The 23104-nt window shown below is 40.4% G+C and overlaps 1 protein-coding gene across 5 annotated transcripts in view; it reads right to left on the minus strand.

The window, feature by feature from the left end:
- MICAL2 (microtubule associated monooxygenase, calponin and LIM domain containing 2) overlaps positions 1–23104 on the minus strand; it is a 139931-nt gene that overhangs the window by 47005 nt on the left and 69822 nt on the right. The window contains exons 18-27 of one of the 5 annotated variants that reach the window (XM_028731159.2): positions 22089–22298; positions 20144–20245; positions 19615–19743; positions 15449–15556; positions 14808–14894; positions 13086–13272; positions 12250–12338; positions 11455–11554; positions 6941–6993; positions 4760–4994 (exon numbers count right to left, since the gene is read on the minus strand). In XM_028731159.2, coding sequence (XP_028586992.2) covers positions 6953–6993; positions 11455–11554; positions 12250–12338; positions 13086–13272; positions 14808–14894; positions 15449–15556; positions 19615–19743; positions 20144–20245; positions 22089–22298 — 1053 coding nt within the window. In that variant the 3' untranslated portion in view covers positions 4760–4994; positions 6941–6952. Of the gene's footprint in view, positions 1–4759; positions 11555–12249; positions 12339–13085; positions 13273–14807; positions 14895–15448; positions 15557–19614; positions 19744–20143; positions 20246–22088; positions 22299–23104 lie in introns of those variants that run through there. The other 4 variants (XR_013393219.1, XM_077930351.1, XM_028731151.2 and 1 more) reach the window with 4 other exon arrangements.

Raw genomic sequence — 23104 nt, forward strand, 5'->3', positions numbered from 1 at the left:
GGCGAAAAGATACTCTAAAAACCTTCACCGCTGTGCAATTAGTTCACTCAAAGTCTAACCCATAAAAATTGGCAGGCCTGATCTGCGAACTATTGACTCTCCCCCTCCCATTTCTTTCTCTTTTTTTTGGGTGCTGCCCCCAACTCTTAGGTGAAGCTTTAGGGGGCACAAGAGACTGGAGTGGGGAAAGATGGCATAAGGAATTTCCTTAGATGAGGGTCCTTTCCTCTTGAAAATATAGTAGACACCAGCCACTCTACTTACCCTAAAACAGAAGAAGCGTTCACCGCAGAAAATTTAAACATTTCCTAAACAGCAGCCATTTATCAAAGTGTTATTAGAAGCCGGAGTGAAGGAGGATAAATAATCACACACTTAACATGCTGCTTTCATTCAGACACAACCATTACACAGAATCATCAGAGCAATCTGTGCTAGTCTGGGACGTTAATAGCTGCTGTCACAGCCTAACAAGTATAGAACTGCAGCGTCCAAGGCCGTTACAGCCAGTGCATGATAAGAAGCCAGTGAAGAGCCATCAATCATTACTGTACCGAGAAATGTCAGTTTAGCCACATTACTCAACACTATAGGAATACCAAAACTCATTGACAATGTAACACGCAAGGGGTCTCGTAACTTGGGACTCGATCCAAGGGTCTTCCTCTGGCTTGTGGGCCCCTGGTGGAAGTGATTTTTTCATGTGGCAGAGGGCCTTCTTGGTAATGGTGGAATGCCCTCCCATCAGATGTCAAGGAAATAAACAACTATCTGACTTTTAGAAGGCAGCCCTGTTTAGGGAAGTTTTTAATGTTTGATCTTTTATCATGTTTATAATATTCTGTTGGGAGCCGCCCAGAGTGGCTGGGGAAACCCAGCTAGATGGGTGGGGTATAAAAATATTACTATTATTATTACTATTACTATTATTATTTAGTATAGCAAGCACCTCTATAGAAGGCAAGTTTTAGAGGACCACATAGGTCGTAGGCACACATGCAAGAACCACCAGATGTGTTGAACTTGTAACAATACTACTTTGTAGAGAATTAACTGAACATGGCTTCTTTCTCAAAGCATCATTGAGGAAACTTTTGTTTAAGCCACTATTCTTGTTCTCTGTACAATGCTGCTGTAAGAGCTTGGATCTTTTTCTTCTCTAACACAGAGAATTCTTTTTAAAAAACAACAATTGCTTTTTGGTGATCTGGGAAGGCTTTTATTTAGGGAAATATATGAACAACAAATAGCAAAATTAAGTGCAGAGGAATAGATTTGGAGCAGAACTTGAGCAGAAAATTAGTTGTGGGTGAATTAATTGAAGATTAACTGATCTGGGCGAGATATTAATTTGTAATTTATTTTGATACCCATTCGTGGATGAATCAAAGTATATTTATTAGAGGATTCATTTGGATGGGAAACGAACTGGCTCGCCTTCTGTTAAATGAGTGTTTTAGTGTTTTGAGGCTCCAACCCTCTGCCTCTGCCATACTCAGAAGGCAAACTGGTGTAAGTAAGCTTCCTTCCAAGAAATTGAGACATTGCTGTTTTGTTGCAATAGCAAATCTGGGGCCAAATGGGTGTTTCACTATTGGGGCACCAGATTCAACTTCTGCCTTGCACTCTGCTTGTGGTCTTAGGCAGCAGCTGTCTAGTAAAGTACACTCAGTGTGTAGTTGTGATCAGCCAAATGCCTTAGAAATCTCAAAAGCAGTGGGACATGACAACAGTATCCCCATCTATGGTGAAGTGTATTGCATTTCTGCTTAATTATATTAATAACTTATAGTGATTATCTTAAAATTTGAATCCATGCATATACATATATCAGCATATGCAAATTTTATACATAATTCATGTGGCCCTTTGACAGGAAGGAAATAGATCAGTAAAAAAAGAAAGAAAAGAGGACTAAAGTGGCCACCCAGACCGCAGAGGGCACCAAAGATATTAACAGGCAAGAGCACCAGAAATTTATGGAGAACTGAAATAAAGGCCCTTAAAAGCTGCTCCATACGATTTGTGATTAAATTAAAAGAAACTCCGGGAAATCTTGTATTAAAAACACATGAAATATGAGAACCAAGCATAAAACGCTTGGGCACTCAAAGTTCTGTTTGGAAAGCAATTTAAGAGACAAGAGGGAGATGGCAAGTTTTTCAAGTAATACTGAGCAGATAGCCTGTGTGAAAGAATAAGATACGGTACTTAACTTCAATACCAAGACACACATAGCTATAGTTTATTATTGTGTGCCGAGAAGTGGTGGTGTATTAATTCTCAATACAACTTTATTGTTACTTGTGAACTCTTAAAGTCACCTTAGGGCTCCTTGGGATCAAAAGACAGGAAAAGGAATGTAATAATAAAGAAGACATTGAGGCATTTGAAGGCGGAACAGTAATAAGGCTGGTTCCTGCTGAAAGTGCTTGTGGTTATTTATAAAGGCAAAATGCATATACCTCCCAAATTCTCCTAGTTCACTTCCAACTGTCCAAGAGCTTCTATGTTTATGTAAGCAAAGGTTTAGGGTGGAGTGTTTCACGGACAAGGGAAAGGGGGAGAAAATAGTTATGGAAAGAAATCCAATGTATACAAGAGTTATCTACAGTGTGGTCTAGTCAGGTCTTATGAATTATAACTTTGATAAAGTCATCCAGATGTTCAATTGCTTCTTGCTCTAGCACAGCTGATTTCAATAAGTGGTTTGGGAGCGAGTAGACTGTCAGTAGGGATTGATTGGGGAACTACACAAAAAGATAATAGGGTATGAATCATTTGCATATCAGGGATTGGAACCAACAAGGAGAGCCCTGAGGAAAGGGTGGGATTTATTACTGACACCTTTGCAGCAGTGGAGAACCTTGGGTTATCTAGATCAGGCATAGGCAAACTTGGCCCTTCAGATGTTTTGGGACTACAACTCCTGTCATCCCTGACCACTGGTCCTGTTAGCTAGGGATGATGGGAGGGCCAAGTTTGCCTATGCCTGATCTAGATGCTGCTAGAGTACAACTGTCTCTTCTTTTTTAAGTGATCCATAAGCCACCCTGGGAGCCTGTTTGACTGAAGACCAGGATCCAACTTCCTTAGATTAGAAACCAAATAACAAAACTCCCTTTATATCTGACCATTGACCATGTTGCCTGGGTTTAATGGGAACTGGAGTCCAGCAGCATCTGGAGTCATGGGTTGTTTGCCACTGCCTTATAGCAGAAATACTTGGCAAAACCCTGCTTTTAAAAGAGTAGACTAATCCGAAAGGGAGAACCCAAAAGGAATTTGCTCCCCTTCCTCCCGCTGAAATTAACCAACTGCTTGAGAGGGGAACAGCCTCAGAGAAAAGTGCAGCTCCTTCCAGCATGATTTCCCTGCCCCTCCCAAGTATCACTTCAGAGATTTATTCATTCATTTCATAAAATTTATACACCGCTTCTTTGTAAAAAGCAGTTTTTACAAAAGATAAAGCAGTAAAACCAAGAAAAGTTTACAACCCTGCTCTAAAACATACAAAAAGTTAAAATACTACAGCGGTTTAAAATAAGCTCAACTTTCTAAACATCTGGGTAGGCTTGTCTAAACAGGAATGCTTTAGCAGTAAAGTTAAGGTGTTGCCTGATCTCAAAAGGGCAGCTGAGGCTGCTCAGTTCCATTTGTCCCCCCCCCCCAATGGTACACAATGGCAACTGGTGTAGTTGTGGAGAAACTGGCCCACAGAAACCAGCATGGTGTAGTTTCTCTGAGCCTCTGAACTGGGACTCGGGTTAGGCCAAGAGGAAGCAAACTTGGAGCAAGATTTCCAGCACAATTCAGACCAATAAACAATACTTTTGCATCCACCATCTGCAGCCAAATATATTCCCTCCGTAGCACCAAGGCAATTCACAATTTAGGAATGTTGACACCTTCATTGCTCTGTAAAGGTAGGCACATCTCCAGGGGATATTCCCAGCAGCACAGAGCAATGTCTAGGTGCTAGGCATTGGTCTGCTAGGGTGGAGAAGGTTTTGTGGTCAGATGAAAGGGAGATGGGCCTTGTTTCTTCTTGGCAGAGTACAAACACTCCCTGGTGTTCAAGTGATCTACCAACGGTAGAGACTGGACTATGTCCACAGGGTACTCTTTTCAAGTGCTCCCTTTGGAGCCCACATTTCATTCCACTACACATATTTTCTCCCACTGTCCGTAACCACAGCTTAATATTACATCAGTACTCACCGTAACCACGGCTAAGACTAATCAAGTTCTTTCTATCTTGGGTTCACAATGAGCACTGGAGGCTTGTTTCCAAACAGATTAAAATGGTGTCATTTGAAACATTATTTCACCCCGATTAAAGAGAGAGAAAGGTGTGCTTCCACAAAACAAAATGAAAATGCAGCGATAAAGATGTTCTCAAGACCCAGAGGATGAGCTGCAAAAGGCAAGTGAGCATGTTTCTTGCTTAATGAAGGTTTGCAGCTTCTAGGTTTGTGAGCCGCATTCTAAAATGTTACCATTCAGCAACATTTTAAATGCCTTTGAGCTACAGCATGGATGCTGAACTCCAACTCCCATCAACCACAACCACTGGTCTTGCCGGCGGGGGCTGATGGGAGTTTTGAGCCCAAAAACATCTAGAGCGCACCAGGTGCCTCAAACCCCTGAACCATAAAGTAGGAAAATACGAATATGAGAACCCAAACAGCGGCAGAGTTCGAAACGGTGCCTTGTCAGAGCAGAGTTTGTTTTCAAAGGAAGAAAGGAAACAATCATGTTTATAGAGAACTACATTTATTTGTTTACAGCCAGTCTAAAAAGTTAAACATTCACCGTGTGCAAAATACAAATTTCCATGTGATAGTTTTATTTATTTTAGAAAATAAAGAAAGAAAACACCCTAATAAAAATGTTCAGTTAAGTTTCAGAGGCAAAAAAATAAATAAATCAAAAGTCTGAAAGAGTAGAAGAGGGACAGAATCCTCATTGGCATTGTTTAAGAAATAAAGGCTCTGCAACAGAAAAAAGAATAAAGTATAGCAAGAAACAGAGATAGAGACTTTGCCATCAGAAATCCCATTGATGAAACATGCAGGGAGTTTAAGTTAGTCACAGCAAACAAGAATCATGCTGTTAAGAAATGTAGATACTCTTTCACAACCTTTCATTTGGGTGGTGGTGAGAAGCGAAATTTAGAAAACAAGATCCATCAGTTCTCTAAGTGAATTCCCCCCCCCCCCCAGTGCTTTGGATAGTTTAAGAGCAGAATCTACTACTTAAGTACTAGATATATCATTTTTTTCTGAACAGGAGAAGCATCTCCCTTAGTCCTACTGTACAACTAGTTGCTTTCCTGCAATAGTAACGTGATTATGCAAGAGAAAGCTTTCCTATGGGGAGGGGGGGAAATGCCCTTTCTAAGAACGACTCAAAATAATTGTATGGTCCAGCATAGGACAGAGGAAGAACGTAGTATTTTGAGAAAAATATTGGAGTATCAGCACATTATTGTCAGAAATGGCAAACCCTGCATTTTTTTTTCCAATCTTTAAAAATGGCTACATGCTCAAGTGTCTAAATAGTCACCCTTTCTCACAGGGTGTTGGGGTTCTGAAAATGATGTCACAGGCATTGTCCCATAGGTGCTAATGACAACACAACAAGAAGTTTATCATGTGTAGATCTGGAATTGGGTGGAGCTTCTCTGACAGAACTATCTCACCTCAAGACACTGATGGCTGGGCACTGCCTTTGCTATAAGCAAGTCGGTGAGGTCAGTGAAGAGTGAAAGTTCTCCTCCATCTCCTTTCTTGACACAGGAGTTTTAGCAGCCATTATCTTGCTTGGCCAAATTCTTAGCATGTCTAAGACATGGCTGGTACGTCCTTGCTATTTGCAAAGCTACTCTTGGCTAATAATAGAAGTTTAACCAGGCAGCAAAGTCAGTGGCATGGGTGCACCCTAAGAAAAATACATACATGTGGTGGCCATTTCAGGCACGTCCAAAGGATGCCCAATTGCCAACACGCAGGTCGTTTTGGACCTGGAAGAGGGAAGAAGGGGGGCATGGCAAAATGGGCCGGGGCAAATTTATGCCTGCTCCGCTGACACGTGTGGGGGCCAGGAATGGAACCCCCATACTAAACGGTCATCGCCTGTACTGCATTAGCATGGAAGTGCTCTGAATGGTATATTTCAACAGATGCACCAGGATACAGTAACATTATCCTGGTGATACAGCAACATTCTTCTTACTATTAAGATTTATTTATACCCTGCCTTCTTCTATGACGGGACTCAAGGTGGCTTACAGATATTACAGGTAACCTTGCATTTGCAGTTTGATGTTAAAAACAATTAAGGATTCACATTTTAAGGTTTTGTTTCGGAACACTTAGGACTCTGAAATATCTTACTTGCTTATCAAATGAATACATTTAATACCTACGCACATCCAAATTACTTTTGGTTCTGAGCCTTTAAAAGTAGTCTGTACAGCTAGAATATAATTTACTATTCTCTTCTAGTAAATTATATTCTAGTATAATTTACTGTACAGCTAGAATATAATTTACTATTCTCTTCTAGTATTTACTATAGTTAGTTTAGTGAGATCCAAGCAGACACAAACCCTTCCTTGCACAATCTTTTTCTACTGCAAATAGAAAATAGCTTTAATAAAACCTATTTATGAGTCCATTTATGAAACTTAAAAAAAATAATCCACCCAACATACATGCAGATAGATGAGAGAAATTACGGGGAAAGGGATAAATATAAACCATATGGTTTTTTACCAAATTGTCAACTACAAGGCAGGTTAAATGATAATGCAGCAACTTCTCCTTTGGTTAGCACACAAAAACTACTTCAAATGGCCTTTGTAACATTGGCAGAAAATATTAGGGATTAGTCACAACACTCGAAAAATGATAGCAAAACAGTACAATCATCTTACAGCAGAAATGGTTCAGCCAATGAGAGGATGTAGCACTGGAATGTTGAAATGAACTAAAGACAAGGTAAGAGATTGGGAAAGAAGATAGTCAAAACTAGCTAACAATAAAGCCTTTGAAAGAAAAGATTGCTAGACACAATCAAACATTGCAAAGTAGAGAAAAGTATGCTGAAATGAAATTGCCTGCCTTCATTGATAAAAAGAAGAATATTTAACAACCATTATCAGCTACATTTCAAGTATCAAATATATAGCAGTTACAGAAGACCCTCTGTTTATCAAATCTCTTTTTGAAAATGAGTGTGACTCTGAACCTTGACATAAAGTAAACATGACTCAATTTATCTGAGCAAGACTTTGGACACACATTGACCACATATGGAGCCCCCTTTGTTTTCCAAACACATCTTCAAAGCTGCATTGCTTCTAGGTTAATATGCAGCTGACTCAGAAGCACCAAACTGATCAAACACCACATGGGTTTGGATGGACATGTGATCATCACGATGCCAAACACTGCACCAAGAAAACTGTGGCCTCCTGAAATGGTGAAGTGCATGACCCAGAAATTTTGATTATCCAAGTTTTTTATGACCAAAAGTGAATGGATAATGAGGCAGAATTGTCTACCACCAATGTGAGACCCCTTCCAAGTTCATTGATAGTTTTAAAATACTAGTGCAAGTCACTGTACGTATAACTAAGCAGTTATATAGTACACTCTTGTCAAAATCTGATTTGCTTGAGATGTTGCTAATCTTAGGTTTAATTCTCAACCCTTTCTGCTCTTTACAGCAACCCATTATGCTGAAAATCATGAAAATCATCTATTACAGTTCCTACTAAAACACTATTCTCAGGGTGTATATGCTTTAAAAAACACAACACCATTAATTTTCATTAACTGCATAGAGTTGCATTTGGGTAGATTATGTGGTACCCTCCAGATAATAATAATAATTTTATTATTTCTACCCTGTGCACCTGACTGGGTTGCCCCAGCCACTCTGGGAGGCTTCCAACAAATATAAAAGCATAATAAAACATCAAACATTAAAAACTGCAGATGTCTTATAGCTATTTATCTCCTTGACATCTCATGGGAGGGCATTCCACAGGGTGAGTGCCACTACCGAGAAGGCTCTCTGCCTGGTTCCCTGTAACTTCCCTGTTCCTGTTGTGAACTACAACTCCCATACCTCCCCCCCCCCCAGCCAGAATGGCCAATGGTTGGATATGGCAAATGTAATCCACAACATCTGGAGGGCACCATATACTGAAGACACACTTCTTTGCACTGGCCTTTGACACCAGAGATCTGTGTTTTCAGGACTCACCCTAGTCTCATGAACGTAATATTTTAACGGGGGTTTTTACTTCTGAATTTTAACATTCTTGTAACCCAGTCTGGGACCTGTAGGTGAAGGGTGGGTAATGAATTTAAGACTAAGAGTAAGAATCCTGCCTTACAGGAACAGTTGGCAAGGGGTCTTAAAGGTTGATCTACACTTTAATCAACATTAAGGATATTAGTGACCTCACAACTGAACAGGTAGCGTTGTCTTTTCAAAAAGTATTACGATTTGCAGATTGAAGCAATCCCACCCCCTTATTTTCTTTTAGCTCAGAGACTGCTCAGACACTTGAGATGTAATGAAACCAGGAAGTGCTAGGTACTTGGGCTTCCAATTACTTCTGCATCTTGATGTTGCTGTAAAGGTGATTGACAAATGTTTGGGTGCATAGGAAACAACTGAAAATCATGATGTTTTCTCTCCCTGAGTGTTTGTGGTGACACAAAAAATGCCGAGTGCTGCACACAGCAGTGAATGAATTGGAATGGCTGGCCTCAAGCCGGAAAACAGCATGTGCATGAGTTTTAAAGAGACTTTCTGTGGCTACTCTGTGTGCCAAATAGCTCACTTTTTAACTAAAAGGAGCAAGTGACAAAACTAAATACAACCATTTCCTTCCAAACCCAACAGGCCTACACAAATTCTTGCCCATAAACAAATCCTTAATGGCAGTGCAGTAAGAATCAAAGGCTAAGTGCGCAATCCTATAACCACTTACCTGGGAGAAAAGCCCCATTGAATTCAGCGAGGCTTACTTCAAAATAGACATGTAAAGGACTGCACTATAAATAAGAATGACTGCAGCCCGAAACTTCTTTACTTCCCAATTCATTTTAAACTGAGCTTACATACTTGCAAGTTAAGTGTGCTTTGTATTAAATCTTAAAAGTTTCACTCCACAAATGGGACCTTCTTCCATGTTAGTCTGATTAGGATTGAGGTGTAAAATGGAATGGAAGATTAGGGGGGAGGAACCCATCAATACAATTCACCAAGTGGCTCTTTTAAGAAAGCATGAAATTTAAAGTCATGCATGGTTCTATGCAAGTATAAAATCAGGGTTTTTCATGAAGGCAAATGTATATATTTAATGGCAAGTAGGTATCCATCCATTTTTGTCATTCCCCAAAGTGAATAAAACTCAGGCAATTGATAATCCACAGAAAGACAATCTATCTTTCTGTCAACGAAAACCAAAATGGTTGCTGTTTTTTAAAAAACTAGCAGCTGTTATATCCGCAGGATGTCAAGCACCTACAAGGCCTTGCAATCATGCAGTGAAACTTTATTTCTTTTTTACAGCCGTTTCCCACATTGCATCAAACTGCATTAGAAAGTAATGAGCTCATCAAAATATTGTCAAGTGGCAAACAAGAGTGTCAAAAACCTCATTGTATACACTTGCCATGCTAAACTCTACTTAGAAATAAATGTTGCAAAGTGTTTATAATACTAATTTCTTAGCATACCCTGTCTCTGAAGTAGCAGAAATGTAATATCGCAACACAGCGGGTACACAGAGAAAGGTCAACCATAGGAAGTTGTTTATTGCCAAGTTAGATCATTGACCTATCTGGTTCAGTATTGCCTACATAATGTCTCTCTAGTGGTTCAGGAAGAATTCTGTCTTAGCCAGCTGTAGATGCCAGAGGATTGAACCAGGACATTCTGTATGCAAAACATGAATTCTACCACTGCGCTACAATGACCTCAGAGTGGCAAGTTGTAATAAACCCTGGCAAAAAGATATTGTTCTTGGATCGTAAGTACCAAGTAGTTATGTGCTTAAGTGTATACCACATATATCTTCTGTAAACCGTCATAATGGCAAAACAGATTCAAAATCTTGTTTTAGTCAAGTATGGCTTTAAAAGTATGTGACTATTTGAACCGACGGGGATAACTCTGAGTGCATGTTGGCACCCAGTCCTCATTCAAATCTCCCAGAGTTGCATCCTAAGTTCTTTGGGTTTTGCTAAAGCTTGAAAACATTTTGTAAGTGTATCATGAAGTGGATACCAGAATCTCTCAAATGTGTGTTAATTTCACATATTAATAATTCTAACATATCTAAAATTGTCAGGGGCATGGGGGGGGGGAGGAAGGGGGCTTATAAACACAAAAGATATGCCTCATCAATAGTAGCTATAAGTCATCTCTCATGGTATATACTATGACATACCTCACAATTTGGAGAAACAAATATAGGCAAGTGTTATACTTTTCTCTGAACTGATTGTAATTAACTAATATCTAACATTTGCTCTTTGAATTTATTCATAAAAATAACAGGAAATGCCCAGTGTTTACAGAGTATACCAAAGAGAAGTCAATGAAAATATATGGGCTAGTAATACATATTTTTTCACTTTAAAAAAAATCTACACATGTGAACAAACTCGCAGCCCCATAGCAGAGTTAAAGCAAGAGGGGCAAGGGAGGAAATGAAGTATGTGCCATATTCAGTTTTCAAAAAGACAGACAGCTTTTGCTGTTGGCCTAGAAATGTCTGAAAGGACCGTCTTTCACAGTCTTTAAAATAAGGATAATAAAATGTAAACTCAGAGGAATATCTGGTCATAACTGGAAATAGAACCAGTTTTTTTTTAAACCTATAAAAAATCCTTCATATATTTTCCATGGTTTGGAAATGTGTCTGGACACTGACCTTCGTGATCCAAAAGAAGTTTGAAATGATCTAAAGAATTGCACCATGGTTATCAAGTAGAGCTTTGGGCTCATTTAAAGCACATACTAAATTGAAATATCTTTGCTTGTGCGTACACATGTAATCAGAGAAGGCTGTTAGTTTTGGAAATCTGAAAGGCACGACCCAAAAAAAAAAAAAAAAAAAAAAAGATCCAGAAGAACTTTAAACCCTGAAGAATTTTTTCACCAGTTCAAGCATGTTCTCATAGGACAGCTCCGCTTCCCGGTAAATATGGCCAAGTAACTCCTGAAGCGCAAAAAAGAATGGCATATTGAAGCTTAGGAGTTCATACAAGTAGGTATAGTTGTATGCATTGTCCCTGAAATGAAGTCTGGCAGCGTGCAGGAAACCATGCATCCAGTTAGAGAGGCGTCTTGGAAGGTCAAGCAGATCCCTTGTCACCTTAAGAGGCCAGCTTAGCGTTTTCCTAAAGAATGAAGGCAGGATACCTGGGGACCGGTCTTCTGAGCTGCCGCCTGCAGCAAAAGCATTTTCTGGGCTGGTTTCTGGAGACATGGGCTCCTCTTGCCGCCACGGTTTTGCTTCCTCCTTTAAAGAGACACTCAGCTTAACATTGTGCCATCATCATCTCCCAAAACGTAAGAAAGTTTCTTTCAAGGAACAGCTAGAAAACAAATGGAAACCTAGCAGGTAGCTAACATTGCTGCAAACTTAAGGAGGACATTGTTCCCATAGTAGTAATGGCTTTCCAATGGAAGTTGATAACAGCAATTTCCACTTGGATTATATGGAAGACATGGTTTGGAATGGAAAAAAAGGTTGAGCAGACATCGTGCGCAGGTTGACACAAGTCTGCAGAAGCCAGTTTCCAAAATGACCACTGGCCATCCTCCTGCAGCACCTCCCACATGAACCATGGCATCTACACCCATAAAATGTGTGCCAAACTGTAAGTTTGGGCATACTTAAATATACCATAACTATATAACAATTCCAGCAGTAGCCAGAATATCTAGAAGCAAATAAATTAAAATATGAAGCAACAAGCATTGGACTACCACAAATCATATACCCACACCTCCAGAACAGTGTCCTCTACAAAGTGACTGCCTGGTACATAAAAGGATCAGATCACTTGGGTTCCACAAGACACTTGAACTGCATGACTTATGCTTATCACTTTCATTGAGATGGAATTTATAATTCTTAGCATGCCTTGTCCACTCACTGCCAGGCTTTGGCAGATCAGTGGAACTACACAAACTCTGGACCACCACACATACCTTTTCATGATTCTTTACCATAACTCTTCTTTTTCTGTGCTTGTTATTTGTTTTACACTGTGCAAAATGAAGCTTGCAGTAAAATTTACCTGGAAAACACAAGGACAGGAGGAATGACATTGTTTGCTTTCTCTCTCTACTAATCGCTTAATTCCATTTGGAAATGAACAGTGACAGAAGACACAGGTGCTGTGGATACACTTTAATGTGACACAGCCTACTGCATCTTTCTCGATTTGGGCTTCAGGGAGAATGTCTTTATATGCTCTGAAGAAAAGTGTGCTTTCTATCTTGTACCTGCTTAATTTCTATTAACGTATTTCCTTAACTCCCCTGTCAGTTTTATCTCACACAATAAACAGAGGATGACCAAGGAAGCTTCTGCAACTTAACCTGTTTATCTGTAGAACAGGGCACATTCATGCTATATAAGGCATTCTGGCTGAATTTTTGCTTCAATCGAAATTTAAGCCTTAGTACTTTCTTTATGCACTGCAGCAAAATTTTCATAGTGAAGTGCTGTGGTTTATGTGATCACTCCTCACCTATTTCCAGGGTGGCAGGGTGGGGGGCGGGGAGAGAAATCATGTGAACCAGATCTCTGTCATACTGGTAGAGGTCAAGGATGTCATTTACACTAGATGTCATCTGCAAGAATAAGGCAGCAAAAAACCCCACAATTTGGAAAACATCGGATTTTTGACACCTCTCAATTCCAGATGAGAACTGCCTTCACCATCTGGTTGATTCTAGCATTCGTGAGCAAGAAGAGGGCTGAAATATGCCAGTTGCATATTACACAGCAGAAATCCTATCACATTCCACTTCCTAATTACCTTCTTCTGCATCAAAGGCATACGTTGCTAGGCGGAGAGTTGTAGCACATATGGCACATCTGAAGCATTCTCGGTGGAAAAAGCGGCCTTCCGCACTCAGGCGCTCCATGACATACACCCTTTTTTGACAGAAACAGCAAATGTCGCTCCCACCTACTGACTGCGGAAATACTTTCTTCAAAGAACCCTGCAAATAATATTAACAAGCATTTGTAAGATTTGTACGGTACAGCATACATGTAACAGCTTGATTAAATACCCTACTAGATTATAAAAAGAGAGCAGAGGAGATGCACCTGCAGCAGCCCAAAGTCAGTTGGATAACAGGTCTTTTGTGGATATGTATGGCTCATCAAGGCATGGTAAGTTTAGTTTTTATTACATCCTTATTGCAAAAACAAGAGCGGTAGAAAGCACCTAGCAGGTTGGTTGGTCTTTGCTTCACTTGACAGCCAACAAGTTGTGCATGCCTCCCTCAACATGCAAGGAAAACTCCAAACGCCGTGTGGAACACCTAAAGGAAATAGTGCTAACATGGCAGACACATTCCAGGATCCATGGAGAATGCTTTTGGGGTGCTGCACTATATACAGCATGGGAAAGCCAATCTAATGTATTCGTTCCTAATCTTTGAAACTTCTTTGTAAGTATGGGCGTGACTCACAGGAATTTTCTAATGACTTCAACACAGAATGGGTGTAATCCAACAGCAAAACCTCCATTGATCTTAGCGGGGCTGGACTGCAGCCAATGTGAGGAGCTGATCTTATAGAAGGGATAGGGAACATGTACCCAGACACAGCTGAACTTCAACACCCATCACCCCTGACTACTGGCCTTGCTGGCTGGGACTGAGTTCATCAACATTGGGAGGGTTGCAAGTTCGCTATCCCTGGTCTTCACAATTTTATTATAACCCATGCTAAATGTGAATATTGTTATCCACACCCAACTACACACTTAGGTTCTCTGTAAATGTATGCATAACATTTGGTTCCACCCATTCATGTATATTTAAGTGAATAAACACATTCATGTTTTAGAGTGCTCAATAGCTTCCGTCTCCTAATAAAACAGCACCTGTGATCTATTACAGGAACACATAAGAAAACAGAAAGAAGGGGGAAAGGAGAAGAAAAGGCACACCAAAATATGGACAGATGGGAGTCACTGAATATCCAAGTAGCTCTTTGTCCTATGATTAAGCAGTGAAAATAATGTTGAAAATTGCCTTTTTATAAATATTAAGGTTTACTGCAGAAATTACTTGTTTTGGCACACTGTTTATCTCTATCTGAATTTTGTTTGATGTGTATGTTGAAGCAAGTTAAATACCAGCAACATACAAGAGATATCTTAAAAATAAATAAACTCAGAATCCATCTGATTGATAGCCTAAAAAGTCTTCGAAAACAAATAGACTATGAACAGAACACATTTCGAGGCCAACACACACATGAAATCCTACTTGTGCAGTTGACCTCCGTTTCCACAAATGGGAGGGGGTTCCCCTTTCTCTCCTCCCCTTGTGTCCCCCCCCCCCGGGCCTCCTAAATCTGTTACAGACGGTTGGGAACCATCCATAACCGATGTGGGTGCAAGGATGTGGGGAGAAGAGGAAGGTGGAACCGCAGTACAACATGGGATCTCACCCACCCCCCACAATAGCTTTTCTTGCTATTCTGAGGACACACCACGTGCACCAGTACTTTTCTGTGGTACCTGACAGGTTTGAGCAGTAGAAGACAAAGCTTGAGAGGTAGGAGAAGAAGGGAAAGCAGCAGCTGCACCTCCATCCAAAGATTCGCTCTGAATGCAACAAAATGCTCTAATAAGTTTGATGCAACAATTTAAGAAGGAAAAAAATGCTTAAGCTTCAACAGCAGCATTTATGAATATTAGCTAGCATCTAGTGAGTGAGTCCCTGGATGTGTGTACATGGACTTAAACACAACCAGTGGGACTGGTTCTTTTTTGTTCTGAGCAGCAGTCTCCCTCCCCAGACATGGAAAACTGATGTTTAAACACACACCCATGCCCAGGCACCTTCGGGTCCCAGACTTTGCTTGAAAAGCCACTCCAGATTAATCATGGCCCCTTATAAACTGCATAGCTATTATTACACTTAACCAAAGCCTATGCTGTGCTTAAGCCACAAGCAATAAATGCATGAACGGGTGCATCTTCACCGTAACACATCCTCAATGTGACAAAGTGTGGGTGTACACACACACACACACACACACACACACACCTGAAAAGGTATAAGGACATGCCCAGAAATGTGGCTCTTAAAATGCACTGCAGGTAAAGTAAGAAATAAACTTGGCACAAATTCAAGTATTTGTGGGTTTAAACCTTACCGGTTGCAAAGGGTTGGACAATGGACTGGGCCTGTGATCATTCATGTACAGATTGACAAGAACTTCCGCCACGGCCCCTATTCCACGTGACACTTTCCCTACAGTCATCTACCATCCAGCAAAGAAGCAGAGGAAAAAGGGGGAGAGAAAAGATGGGAGGCACAGAATGAACGTGAGAATACAGTTTAAGAAAAAGAAACAAGATGACAGACAAGACACATAACAAAGCAGTGATAAGCGAGCTTGAAGTTTTGAAAGGCACACAGGCACCTAGAAGAGCTGTGAGCAATTTCATGCACTATAAAGCACAATTCTCCCCACTTCTGCCACACCGCCTATGCTTTTCGTTTAGCAATGCAAAAATTCTGTTCTAAAATTGTTAGCATACGATAATGTCTTCAATTAGTTCTCCACAAATACTTATGGAAATCGATCAAAACTTGTAGAAACAGATCCAGGCTTGTATGAATGAGCAGGGATGGAGCAGGGAACAGCAAAATCTTGTTTGATTACTTTCTCCTCCACAGACGATCATTTTCCTTTGTAATAATTATGGCGCAAAACATACTATGTTGTTGACAGAAATAAATGCTAACAAAAGAAGGTTTTTTGGAGAACAGACAATGGTATGCTAATTACTGTTGTGTTTGGATTTTTATTGTATCATCTGCACTTGTTAATTTCTCTTGTGAATAAGATATAAGTAAAGTTTCTAATTGCACCTGGCTTCTGAATGCCACATACCCATGTACAAAATGGGATTTTCTCAGATTTCGGCAGTACCAAACCAATGTTGTAATTATGCTGGAGGTATCTGTAGACTACCTCAGACTTGCCTTATTCTTTCTATAAACAAAATGAAGCAAACTTTTCTTTCTTTCACAGTGACATCCTTGTCAGAACCAGGGCCATGATATGAAAATGATGGCCAGGACCTTGTTAGCTTGTTCAATAATCTGACCTCAAACTCCATAGATATAAAATTTTATTTATGTATAAGGCCAAGTACACATGAATTCCTCACTGTTGTGTGGACCACATGAATGGACTTCACAGATCACTAGTGATTTGCAGAACACAGCTTATGAATCCGATCCATAGCACAAACATTTGCATGGATATTACTTTTGTGTAAGCTGCTGCAAGAGCCCATATTTGGACTGACTAAACCAGGATAGATGTGTATGAAGTAATATTACATAATTATGTATTTCACACAAATGCATGTGTGTGCACACATACAGACATTTCTTGCCGCAGATAGCAAGACCAGCACTGCCATTGGTGCATGTAAATACCAGCCAATTTGCTTGATATTGTTTTGACACAATTATGTTCTGCATGCCTTATTTTACCTTCTGCACATTAAACTAAGTCATAAAAACAATAATGTAGTCATAATGTCCATCTCCGATTGAAGTTAGTATTCTCAAAAATGCCTTATACATTTTTAAATTTGCTAGATGTTTCCATACTTTAAAAAAGAAGCTTGAATGAAATCTGCAAGGAAAGTCATATAAGGCAAGATCTTTCTGAATCTGCTTAAGCAAGTATTTAAAAGACATGCACGATTAAACAAGGATGGGCAACACAAGTCGATTTCTACCCTTTGATGTCAATTAGCTGCCCCACCCATGAAATGTCATCAATCATGATGGCAGCTGGTAGAGCAACATGACCTCATTTGCTGCCTGTGAAAACTAAAACTTGGTTTTTAGTCTGTGTAGAAGCAGTCTTTACAAAGGCTAGATAAACCTGAACGGATAAGCCAAGAGAAATAAATGGCAAGAAACAAATCGGCAAACTGGCTTTCCTCAAAAATAATATGCTGAGTTTCCTAGTTAACAAATACTCTGTATGTATGCATTATTATTATTTTTTAAAAGGAACATGGTGATTCCTGTGGTAGAGGCTGCCAGAGGGAAGAGGAGGCAGGGAAGCCAACTTTTAGGAGTCTCATTCCTCATGCTTCTCTTTTCTCTGGATTCAACCCAATACAAATTAGGTACAAGATACTGTGTTTCTGGTCTGTTTAAAACAGGCAAAGTTCCCGTGAGATTATGTCAAGTGTGAAGATTAGACTGGGCAAGATAAGATGGGGGGGAAGGCAATGGGGAAAATGAAGCCAAGGAAGCTGGTTGTTACGTTTCCAGGAAACGAGCAAAACAGAAGTAGTAAGCAAACACAAGTAAAGGAAAGGCAATTGGTTATCATGGAAGGTTTTTCATCCGGCTCTCCAAAATTCTCACATCAGGTACCACCCAAAGGGAAACTTGACTGGCCAAAACAGCATGGAAATACTTTGCTTACTCATAAAACTGCTAAGAATTAATCTTGTGTAATAAGGTAAAAGGTTTAGGGTTAGATTAAATGGGGTTTGGGGGGGCACCCCTGTGACTCTGCTAAAGAGGGCAAACAGGGTGGACGAGAACTGACTGACATATTCTATGTGTTGAGAGAATAAGCCTTTGCATAAGTAAAAAGATGACCAGGTAACAGGTGATGTGTTGCAACAGACACAAAATAGCTAGAGCTCCTTCTGGAAGGGTAAATGTCTGGAGAAGATGTCACCAAGGGTGCCTGTGTTTAAGAGATAACAGACTGGAAGTTTCTGAAAGAGGCAGAGGGAGACAGAAACCTGACTTGCTCTCTAGAAGAATTCAAAGCTATGTGGAGCTGGCTCTGTTGGATGGGCAATTTTGTCAACTTTCCATCTTATGCTCAGCCAATACAAAGGTGTAAATAAAACATTATGTCACAGAAACACTGTCTCCAGTCACCTTCATCCCAAGGAAACTTAAACAAAGATATATGCTGGGAAAACTGACACCTCTCACTGCTGAGAGATTGAAGTTGGGACACCGAGTAGGATTTATAATTATCAGTGGAAGGCCAGATCCTTGTCTTTCCAGTAATAGCAACTACAAGCCATTTTTAAAAATGGATTTATAAAATCTAAGTCAACTTGGAGCAGAATTTGGTTACTTTCAACTCTTGGTGCACAGCTAATCAAGATGACAGATGGATTACTTTAAAAGTAACCAATATATCCTTCTGTTCATTTGTGGATGCTTTGGGTTTTAGGACAACATGAACAGCATTTCAGACCTAAACTGCATGGGTTCTTTCTGCCTGCCTACTTTTGAATGCAAAACAAAAATGCTGCATTTGACAGAAGCAACAGACCAAAAATAAAAATAGGGCCCCTTCTCAAGAGTGGCAAGACCATACTAATGATTCAGTCTCCAAGCATAAGGATATTTCAGCTTTACTTCAGATAAAGCCTCAGAAAATTCCTAGTTTAAGTGAAAGATCTCATAAGCCAGAAGTCTTGGTTTAGCATTAATATGTGGTTTTTACAGGACTGTTCTAAAGGAACCAGCAAATACACAAAAGGATTCGGGTACTTTGCCACAATAAACAATTCAAACTAGGATTTAAAGGCAAGGCTCTGGAACATGTTGGAGACAGCACTTTTGAGCATGTGCAAAGTTTAATTCCTTCAAACACCTTGGAATAAGGAGCAGGCATTCCAAACTAGCTTAGTTCCCACAAACATTTGATAAACCAACTGCTACTGCACCTCACACTCTGCAAAGTACAAAGCAGCTCCTTTAATTTCTTACTTGGTTCTTAAGCCATTCTTGCAGTATTGGAGGTTTGCTTGGAAAATTAAAATAAAACTGTGTGTCTTGGTAACAGCCAGAGCATGTGAACTCAGGAGGCAGGCCTTTGGAAGACATGCCATAGCCCACCAATAGCAGATCCAATTTGAATGTAGGTGCTGGGAACAAATACTACTTGTCAGCCCTATAGTTCCGGACCTAGTTCCACATTTTTAAATTTTCCATTTTAATTTTTTTGAATTTCTAAAAATTAAAAATCATATTGAACAAGAAAAGCAGCCTTAGTTCTGATTTTTTTTTTAAAAAAAGAGTGAAACTGGAATTGGTGTAATTCCCTGTTGGCCATGAATTACTGTCACTTATTTATTTTTGCTACCATGCAAATTAACAAGCTCAGACCTTATTCAAGTGAAATGCAGCATGAACACACAGAGACAGAATCGCAGCCTCTGAGCAAAGCTGGGTCTCATGAGTCAAAGCCAGCCTTGCGTAGTTTTTAGTGCCAACATGAATCCGACATGGAAACCTGTTAAGGAATACCTTTTTAGAATGAACAGCAGGGGAAGCGGAGTCAGTGGATGATGGAGAAGCAGCTGAATCATGAGATGAAAGGCAAGAGGGAGATGGGAGTTGAGAATGGGAGAGACCTTTAGTAGGAGGAAGTTTATTCTGTACAGAGCAGAAAGAGGAAAGTTATCCCAGATGGTTTTCATATTAATGAGTGCTAAAATTATGGCACTGCCACCACCATGCACTAAAATTACTGAAGAAAAAACTACAGTCTGAGACTACAGTTAGATTTAAACAGAACTAACAGTGTTAGAATGTGGACTAATGTCTCATTTGCTCCTCAGTTTTCTATTTCTGTTTGGTGAAATAAAACAAAAGGGTTATTGGCCATGAACGAGCCTTTTTTTCCTTAAATAGGACAAAAACCAGCGTTCGTTCTCTCTCTCTCTCTCTCTCTCTCTCTCTCTCTCTCTCTCTCTCTCTCTCACACACACACACACACACACACACACACACAATCTATTTTTCTGCACCTGCAACAGTAAACACAAGTATTCACCTTTGGGATGTCGACATAGCCAAACATTGAGGCAAGATGAGAGGCTTTTTCTTTAATGCTCTTTTTATGAAATTCTCTATTTGCTATGGACTGAGCTCTCTTCTGCAGCCATAAGGGAGAGAAAGGAAACAGAAGAAAGAATTTGGTTATAGAAAAGGAAGAAATAGCGCTAATCAGAAAAATGGTTAGTTGCGGGGGAGGGTGTGAACGAAAAGGCAGGACAGAAAACAGAATGCTAGCAGTGAGAAGAAAAAAAGGGGACAGACTTCAGTGTTTGAGTGTGTATATAATTAAGATTACCATGATTTTAATAAATTTGTATACCACCCTTCATCTGACGAACACAGGGAAGTTCACAATATAAAAATACAAAATGAGAACAAAAAAATATAAGAAAACAAAAACAAACAAACAAACAAACAAACAAACAAACAAACAAACCAATAACCCACCTCCCACAAACACATTAAAAATATCATAGAATGTTAATCATCCAAAGGCTTGGTTATACAGAAACATTTTTGCCTGGTGACTAAAGATATGGAATGAGGGTGCCAGGCGAATCTCCCTGGGGAGAGCATTTCACAAAAGGGAAGCCACCTCAGAAAAGGCCTGTTCTCATGTTGCCAGCCTCCAGACTTTTTGTGGAGAAGGCAGATGAAGAAGGGCCTCAGCTGATGATTGAATGGTCTGAGTCAGTTCATAAGGCATTGTTGTCCTGAGACATTTAAAGCTTTCTAGGGCAAAACCTGAATTGGGCCTGGAAGCTAACTGGCAGCCAGTGCAGTTGGGTCAGAGTTGGTAGAATATTCTCAAACCGTCTTGCCCCAGTGAGCAACCAGGTCACTGAATTCTGCACCAGCTGACGTTTCTGAACCTTCTTCAGAAGCAGTGTTTCCCAGCTTGTTTCCTTGTCCTAAGCTCTGGGATATACCAGGGAGACAAGTGGGTTTCACGAAGTCGGAGAGGGCACTCAGGGGCAATCGTGTCAGCCAGGGCTTTGAGAGGAATGCCAGTCATAATCAGCCAGAAAATCCATCAGCCTCCCAGGGTGGACCATCCTAATAGGTCCCCCCACCTCTATAGGAAAGGTGCTGAAAGCCTAAATCTCAACAGGAAGTGATCTGACCTTGAGAAGGGACTGATGTCAATATCCCCCACTTTCAGATCACCTTCTTCCTACTCAGTTGAAAAAACAAGGTACAGAGTGTAGCCTGCCACATGCATTGGGCTAGTGACATGTTGCACATTCCATCAGGTTGAGAACCAGGTCAGCTACCAGCTTTGCCCTCCCTCCACCCCAGTTGCTTGGGCAGGCTGCCCACACGTCTGTAATGTGTAAAGTGGTGCAATCACACTTATTCATTTATATGTCCATTTTCCCCACCCAGCCCCTTCATTTTAAGACAGGAGGAACTTTTTTTGTTTTGTTTTTTAGTTGCAAAACTGTTCTGGGGATTATAGGGAGTTGTCTTGGTGATATTATGTGTCTGCTCCCACTTTTTGTTGTAAGATGCCTTGAGTGCCATCTGACGAAAATGTGGAATATAAAAATAATTCAATACACAAAATGAGCAAATAAATATACTTGCAGCACTTACAAAATCGCCAGTGACTTTCATCAACTGTTTTGGTTGGACACTCGGAAAACTCCCTTTACCCCAGAGCTCAACTTTAGAATGAGACGGGCATGTTTGTACTGAACATTGTAAGGAGGCTTTCAACCAAGCCTCAGTACCCGGCAAATATTACCCGGCAAATAAATGTGGTGAGTAGGTGGCATGCTTGAAAGATTTATATGGTAGGAACCAAAACAATATTGCCCACATTTTCACTGCTCAGAATTGTCCTGGAGCTGATCAGCGGTTCTGCTAAAAGAGAAGGAAGGAAACAGGGAAGGGAGAGAGGGTGGGAAAGGGGAAAGAGAGGAAGAACGTGCCATCACCTGTTTATATTTTTCCTCCACATGCTGAAGGCGTTGAAGCACACCAGACAGGGCAAATGCAGCAGGACAGGAAGACGCAAGGGATTCAGAAAGCCTGGACTCCAGCTCTGCCCGTTCTATGTGTCTCAAATGCCTGGCCATTGGATGAGGACCAAGCAAGGACTGTACGGGCTCCCTGGCCATGTGTTCAGACCTAGCTACCGCCTGAAACTGGGAAATACTTGAAATGAAAAACGGGATCTTTCTTCCATCAAAGCACATTCTGCAATTAAAACTGCCTAAGTAATGCATGTGCCAAAGTCAGAGTGCAGCAATACAAACAGGCATCTCATGCATAGGAGTATTCCTTTTATGAAGCAGTGGTGCATAAAACTCAAGCAGTTATCAGTGGACTGTAGCTTATAAAGTGGACAGAGTAGACTCAAGTCTTAACAGCTTGGAAGTTCAGCGGTCCTTTGAGTTCCACACATTATTATTATTTTTATTACAGAGAATAAGCCAGGAGTCCCTAAGTCCCTGATTAAAACCTCATTTCAGCCATTAACTTAATGGGTGGCCCCAAACAGGCCCCTCTCTCTCAGCCACATCAGGGAAATCATACTGGCACTCACATAGAGTTCTTGCAAGGATCATTTAAAAAATGGTTATGAAATGCTTTAAGCATCCCCAGTACTCAATAAATACCAAGTATTATTGGAAGCCTCAGTGAAGTCTCATGATGATCTGAATATTATATTTTGATTTTAATTCTGTTATGAGGCTGTGTCAGAAAACTGCCTTGAGTTCACTAGGTGAACAAGGCAGGATATCTCAATATATTATTTCAGAAAAGACAAACCACTGTATAATCTACTAATTTATACTGCAACCAACAGGCAACAAACTACCAATTATTTAAATACAGAAGTCCATCTCCAGCTGGAGAGTTACAAGAAAAAGTACTCTTATATGCCACAGGGTATTCTGTATTTGGGGAGGGGAATGTGACAGGGGACCAGGGGTTGTCTTCCAGTTCT

Source organism: Podarcis muralis, chromosome 1 (assembly GCF_964188315.1).
Source record: "Podarcis muralis chromosome 1, rPodMur119.hap1.1, whole genome shotgun sequence".
Lineage (NCBI taxonomy): Eukaryota > Metazoa > Chordata > Lepidosauria > Squamata > Lacertidae > Podarcis > Podarcis muralis.